This window comes from Chiloscyllium plagiosum, chromosome 31 (assembly GCF_004010195.1).
Source record: "Chiloscyllium plagiosum isolate BGI_BamShark_2017 chromosome 31, ASM401019v2, whole genome shotgun sequence".
Classification (NCBI taxonomy): domain Eukaryota; kingdom Metazoa; phylum Chordata; class Chondrichthyes; order Orectolobiformes; family Hemiscylliidae; genus Chiloscyllium; species Chiloscyllium plagiosum.
Genome location: NC_057740.1, coordinates 24,257,763 through 24,264,863, shown reverse-complemented (window position 1 = coordinate 24,264,863; position 7,101 = coordinate 24,257,763). Strand labels below are relative to the sequence as shown.

Sequence of the window (7,101 nt, the reverse complement as noted above, 5' to 3'; positions counted from 1 at the left end):
TGCAATCTTCTTCCCGCCCTCTCCGCCCCCACCCCAGTCTGACCTTTCACCCTCACCTTGACCTCTTTCCACCTATCACATTTCCGACGCCCCTCCCCCAAGTCCTTCCTCCCTACCTTTTATCTTAGCCTGCTGGACAAACTTTCCCCATTCCTGAAGAAGGGCTTATGCCCGAAACGTCGATTCTCCTGTTCCCTGGATGCTGCCTGACCTGCTGCGCTTTTCCAGCAACACATTTCCAGCTCTGATCTCCAGCATCTGCAGACCTCACTTTCTCCTAGCCTACAAGAAGGCTGCCAGGTTTTACTAGGAGGTGTCCTCATATAGTGGGAAGGTGACCAGCATAAATTTCTAATTGGTATATACAACAAGTATATAACAAATGTACAAATATGCAACAAGTAAATTGCCTGTGGTTGAGGAAAGATTGTTACTCCCTGTCACAAATAAAATTCCACTGCATTGAAAAAGTTACAGGCACTCCATGACCTCATCTTCCCTAACCATTTTCTAACCAACATCCACCTCCCTGTCTTCAGAGGGTTCATACAATTCAACCCTACATGTGCAATGCTCCACTCCATGCAAGACTAAATCTTAATGTTGAAATGCAGGTGGAAATTTTCACTTTGTGACCTACTTTTGCACAGCACTGAAATTATATTATGTGCAAACTCAAGTAGAAAAGGCGATGGAAATTCACTGAGTGTGTTTTGGCTTTGTAACATGACACAGTCAGATTGGAATTCCCCAGCCCTTCGCAGTGTGTATCGGGTTTGAAGTCTTTGCCCATTCCCATATCAGTGTCTTCATGCCTCTCAGAATCAGACCACACTTAGCCCCGGCATTATATTGGGCTTAGTGCTGAGCTTTAAGCCCCACCTTTCTAAGATCTCTCATTCTGACCTCTATCATGATGCTCCCTCACTTCTATCTTTTCCAATCCATCACCTCTTCTGGATTATTTCAAAACTGCTGCTTTGCTGATTTTCCATTCCGTACCCTCAATCAATTCCACTTTTTCAAAATCTTCACATTTCAAATATATCCTTTCCAACCTAAGCTGCATTCATCATTCACTATTCCCCTTTTATAAAATAACAGAGTATTTAATTCTTGATTCCAAGAGATTTAAATTCCTCATCCATGTGTTTCAAATCCCTCCACTGCTGCTCTGACATTTCCTGCAATTTCCCATTTAAGTCACATGACAAACTGATTTGGGACTACGCTGCCATCACTTCACTGTCAAACTTATGAAACTCACTCCCTAACAGTCCTGTAGATATATCTACACAAGAGCCATGGAGGTTTAAGAAGGTGATTCACCACAATCATCTTAAAGGCAATTAAGAATGGGTGAATAAATGCTTGTTTTCCCACATCCAACAAAAATTAAAAGAAAACTACCTTCAGCTTTATATCTGTGATCACGTTTTATGATGTGAGACAATGGCCCTTTTCCAAAGGATGCAGAGATATGGTGGTTGGCAAAAGAAGCCAAGTTAACATAAGGAAATTGTTTTTTGGAAAGGAAAGGCTTTGTGATCTGGAATGTTATGCCTTAAAGTGTTGCAAGGAGATTCCACTTGCACTTTCAAAACGAAATTGGATAGCAAGTGAAGAAAAATTGGGAAAGGAACTATTTGCAAGTTCTTTCAACAAGCCAGCACGGAAAAATGGCCCCATCTACCTCCTTTTGTGCTGTACCACTCCACTATTAGTAATGCAAACTAAGTCATAACAATGCTGAACTGTTCCATCAAATAATCCAAACTTAAAACAGCAAAGAAATGGATTTTGGAGAAAGGTAAATGGAAAGCGTTTGGAACCCTTGGAAATAAAAGTTGAATGTGGAAATATACAAAACTGCAGACAGTAAATGTAACAGCAAAATAGAGTCCCAGTAAAATAATAATCAGGGAACAACGCTTAATGGCTAGATATGCAAACCCAATTAATGGCTTGAACATGACAGTTCAATAATAAATGACCCTATCCACAGTATGCCAATATTTGCTGAAGTTGAGCATCTTATTATGCTCCAAAATCAAAATTGATCTTGAAAAATGTTTCTTGCTGTAACTTGCTGGGAATTTATACTGATTACCACACATCAAGGGCAAGAGGGCATTGAGATTTATATGAATGTCAGGAGCAATGATATATCTCCTCTACCAATTCTATTTAGGCAAGGCTGGGTTTCACAGCCTTATCAAATACACTTGAAGAATTAAAGATAAAAAGAAAGATTGAATTAAGATGGAAGAGAGACAGAAAGCAAGCACAAGTAAAGGAAATTAAAATCTGACATTTAAAAACTCCCATATTAATTAAGTATCTGGAGGAAGGAGGCATCACATTTTTAATTGTTTACTTTCTGGGCCAGTGACATTGATTAGCAATCATCAATAATTATCATGTAGTTGAAGGGGTGCTTATTCTGTTAATTATGAGACAACGTTCTTAGTGTCCATATAATGTGCAACAGCAGCAACTACACAAAAGCCGGGAGGAGCTGGAGGATAAAATGACATTCCCTCGAAGCTAATGAGTGGTGAAAATCCGTCAGCATATTTGGGGATTTACAATTCATAAGGTAACTTCCCTTTGCCTCAAGTTGCTGACCAATTGGCACATCAGCAAAATATATCTTGTTCACATGCTGTTATTGTATTAGCAAATTTTGGCATAGTGAAAGAGAAACTCTCAATATGAAAAAGCCTAACCTACCTTTTGTTCGCAATTGTTTCCTGTACATGTCCATTCCTTCATCGTCTCCTTTGCCTTCATGATCTACTCCATGATGTTATTTAGATCTTCCTTTCTCTTATTCTTTACCTCCTTCAGCTGTGAATCAGTGTGTATCACCATGACCCAAGACTTACTCCATGAAACTAAAATACAAAAATCTAGGCTGACCCTCCAGTGTAAAACTGAGGGAGTGCTGCATTGTTGGAGATGCCATCTTTCAGAAGAGATGATAAACTGAGGACCTGTCTGCTTTCTCAGGTGGATTGAAAAGTTACCATGACACTATTCTGAAGCTCACCCTGAATCCCATGTTATCTAACTTTAGGTCACCATGTTGAACCTTGTCAAAGGCTTTACTGAAGTCCAAGTGAACAACGTCTAGCTTTCTGCCCTCATCAGTCATTTTGATTACTTTCTCAAAAAACTCAATCAAATTTGAGAGAAGCCATTACTGGAAAATTGTAAAGTTAGGACAATTGCCTGATACAAAGCAATTTAAATTTATGATTAATAGATTGAAGCACTGATTAATGACTAATAAACTAGGCCATCTCTCACATACTTGGCCCAATTCACTGTCCTACACCAGTTTTAACCAGTGGCACTCTGTCATCAATCAAACGTCTTTGTCATCTCCAACTCACATAATTCTGAACCTTGCATTACTTAACAATCAGAAGGTTCCGTGAATTAAGGAGCTGGTAGCCCCAAACTCATCAATTTTTTTAGATTCGTTATTAGTAAAAACATCACCGTTTTCTTTATTGTTGGAGATATCACTTCCCGATACTCGAGCAGTTTTACAAACCATTCTTTCCGGATCCTAAGCAGTGAGATTTCATGAAAAAAAAGACTGAATTATTTTTGAGGGTCGAATGAAAGATTAGAAACTTTCCCACGTATTAATATTAACAAATGCTGGACGTTATTGTGGACACATATCTGTCGGAGCCGGAACTAATTCACCATTGCAAGTGAGAAAATTTGCAACTATTTCCAAATGTCAAATCCCTCCCAAACTCTGATTGTGGATTTAATTTATTTTCTTCTCTGACCTAGATTAACAATGCATCCGCACTGCATATTTTTTTTTAAAAAACGGTGAGTTACGCCATTATCCATCATGTGTTGTAAATACCTCGAAAATACAAACATAAAACGAACATGCAAAGCTCTACCTTCGGTACAAATTGACAATGTCATTAAGAGCATCAGCCCACTTCCAGCGGTAGTAGAGGAGCAGGATATTGGAAGGTCTGCTGATCCACTGTTTGGATGCATTTCCAATTGATTTGAGCAAGATGACAGCATCTCTCCGGGCTGCGTTGAGCAAGGCTTCGTGACTTTTGATTAAATCCACTGACCAGAGCGCCCGGTATCGCTTGTTGGAAATATCACACTGCTGCAACATGCCTGGATGGAGTCATCTGGTGGAGCTATTGGCGTTTGCAGTCATACCGCTTGCCCACTGCAGATAGCCATCTCACTCTCCCTCTTACTCTGCCTACCTATGTATCTCACTGAGATTTCAACAAATTTCACTGACGTCACAGTGATGGACTTGCTGTGAAATGATTTTAAAGTCAACCCCCGCCAAGTTATAAATATAGAAACGGTATCATAGCAACAACAGCTGGCAGCAAGTCCCACGAGTGTAGGACGGGTGTCAGGCCAATCAGTTATGAGAGAATTGTAACGGTTTACATGTCTTCCCTGGCTCAGGGATGAGCAAAAATTGGAGCTAAGTTGCAGAACATTGCAAATGCTAGGCTGCTAGTTGTCAGCACCTTTGGAATATCCAGCTAGAGATGGTAATGCAGACATTCAATTGCAAGGAGTCCAGCAAGTTTGTCACTCTGTGAACAACTAACTGCATGTAATATTGCTTCCTGGATGACAATTTTAAGTCATGCAAAACTTATTATGAGCTTAAATCCTCCCTACCCATCCCCACCTTATTGTTGAGGTGGTACCTGTGTTGTTCCAGCTTCACCGTGACAACTGCAGATTACAAATGCAATCTGTAATCAGCTGAATTTTGGGATGGAGCTCCTGCAATAAGAAGCAAACTGTGACCATCAGTTCGTTGTGGTCAGTGTAATTACAAGTGAGAAACAGTTGTTGTTTGTCCCACTTTATTATTTTATAACTGAGGCCATTAAGTCAGGGCAGCACGGTGGCTCAGTGGTTAGCACTGCTGCCTCATGGTCCCACGTTCGGTTCCAGGCGCGGATGACTGTCTGTGTGGAGTTTGCACATTCTTCCCCATGACTGCGTGGGTTTCCTCCGGGTGCTCTGGTTTTCTCCCACAGTCCAAAAATGTGCAGGTCAGGTGAATTGGCCATGGTAAATTGCCCATAGTGTTAGGTGCATTAGTCAGAGGGAAATGTGTCCAGGTGGGTTACTCTTCGGAGGGTCAGCATGGACTGGTTGGGCTGAAGGGCCTGTTTCCACACTGGGAAGAATCTAAAAAAAAGAGAAACGTTAACTTTCTGTTTTAAAGTTGGCAAACGCTTGAGGCAGAGTATTAGCATGTGACCATCATCTGTCGGGGAAGAGTAGGAATTTCAAAAAAACACACAAGTTGTGATGTTAAGCAGAAAGATGTAAAAGCAGATATACCTTTCATTTGGTGCTCCATTTCCACTAGCATGGTCCATAGAGCTGCAGCAGTGAAAGTCTGAAATCCCGAAATTTCTTAAGGCTTTTCATTGTTATATTAAAGTATGAGTATTGGGTCACAAATATGATGCTAATAAACTTCTTGGCTTCAGGTCAACCCAGCTTAAAACCTCCCTTCTCATAGAGTCACAGTCATAGAGTCATACAGCATGGAAACAGACCCTTTGGTCCAACTTGTCCATGTCAACCAAGTTTCCCAAACTAAACTAGTCCTATTTATCTTTGTTTGATCAATATACCTCTAAACCTTTCCTATTCATGAACCTATCCAAATGTCTTTTAAATGTTTTCATTGTTCTTGCTTCTACCAATGCCTCTAGCAACTTGTTCCATATATAAACCACTCTCTATATGAAAAAGATGCCCTGCAGGTCCCTTTTAAATCTTTCTTCTCTCATCGTAAAATGATGCTCTCTAGTTTTGAACTCCCATACCCTAGGGGGTTGAACAAAAAAAACTTTTAATTTTGCAAAATAACAAACAGCAGATGGCGCAGGTCTGAAACAAACAAAAACAGAAATTGCTGGAGAAACTCAGCAGGCCTGGCAGCATCTGTGGAGAGAGAAAACAGTTAACTTTTGAGTTGAAAATTAACAACTCAGACTAATTCAAATGTAAACATGCACAAAGAAATTAAGGTAAAGGTGCAATGTACATTCATATTGAGTATCTATATTGGTAGCTTCCCTGAATTATGACATTTTAAAGGATGGGCATTAAGATTTAATTCTAATTACTTCTTGTGCTGTACTGCTAGAAATAATCTGTTTTCTTAAGGATGCCATCTGTTTGACTATTTGGGTTGTACTTAAAGAAAGGAAGAATCTGGATGTTTGTATGGCTACTTGTTATGTTTTATTATTCCAATAATTTCTATTTGAGATTTTGCCCATTATGTAATTTTTATTGCATGGGCCACATGCTATTAAGATCTGAATTTAAAATTATAGCATTTTTGTTAACAATAGTGGTTTGTTGGGATATTGTGCAAATGAGAATTCTCAATGAAGGACAAAAGTTCACAGTACAGGATGCCTCTAAGAATAAGAAGAAAGAATGATGAGGTAATTAGCATTATCTTTGGGCAATAGATCATAAAATACTTTATATGGAACATGTATTGTCAGTGCCTGGGCAGAAGTCAGCTGACTAAGTGGGGTGTGGGAGCCTATGTAAGAAGGTAAAGGAGTATACATCCAATAAACTCTGCTAATCAACCAAACAAGGTAAAATATTGTGCAAACAAGTCATTAGTGATGGTATATATTCCATGAAGCAATTTGGTGATGAGGAAATCATAAATCCTGATAAAGCTTACATCATCCACAGAATTAACCTTGTAGCAATTGTGTGAAGGACTGAAATGAAAATTCTAATGGTAAACAAACTTATCTCTCACATCTTCTTTAAGGTTAACCCCTTTTACCTTAAACATATGTCCTCTAGTAATTGCCATTCCAATCCTTGGAAAAAGACTCCAACATCCATCCTATCTATACCTCTCATAATTTTGTGATCAACTATCAGACTGGCCTTCACCCTTTGACATTCAAGTGAAAACAAACCAAGTTTGTCAAATCTCTCCTCATAGCCAATACCCTCCAAAGCAGGTAACATCCTAGTAAACCGTTTCTGTAGCGTGTCCAAAGCGTCGACATCCTTCAG

At 39.5% G+C, this 7,101-nt stretch overlaps 1 protein-coding gene across 1 annotated transcript in view; it reads right to left on the bottom strand.

Moving 5' to 3' along the window:
• The window catches only part of LOC122565320, a 19,160-nt gene extending 14,772 nt beyond the window's left edge, over window positions 1-4,388 (bottom strand). The window contains exon 1 of the mRNA XM_043721172.1: window positions 3,933-4,388. Within this exon, the coding sequence (XP_043577107.1) occupies window positions 3,933-4,165 (233 nt within the window). The 5' untranslated portion in view covers window positions 4,166-4,388. The remainder of the gene's footprint in view (window positions 1-3,932) is intronic.
• Between the last annotated feature and the right edge of the window lie 2,713 nt (window positions 4,389-7,101).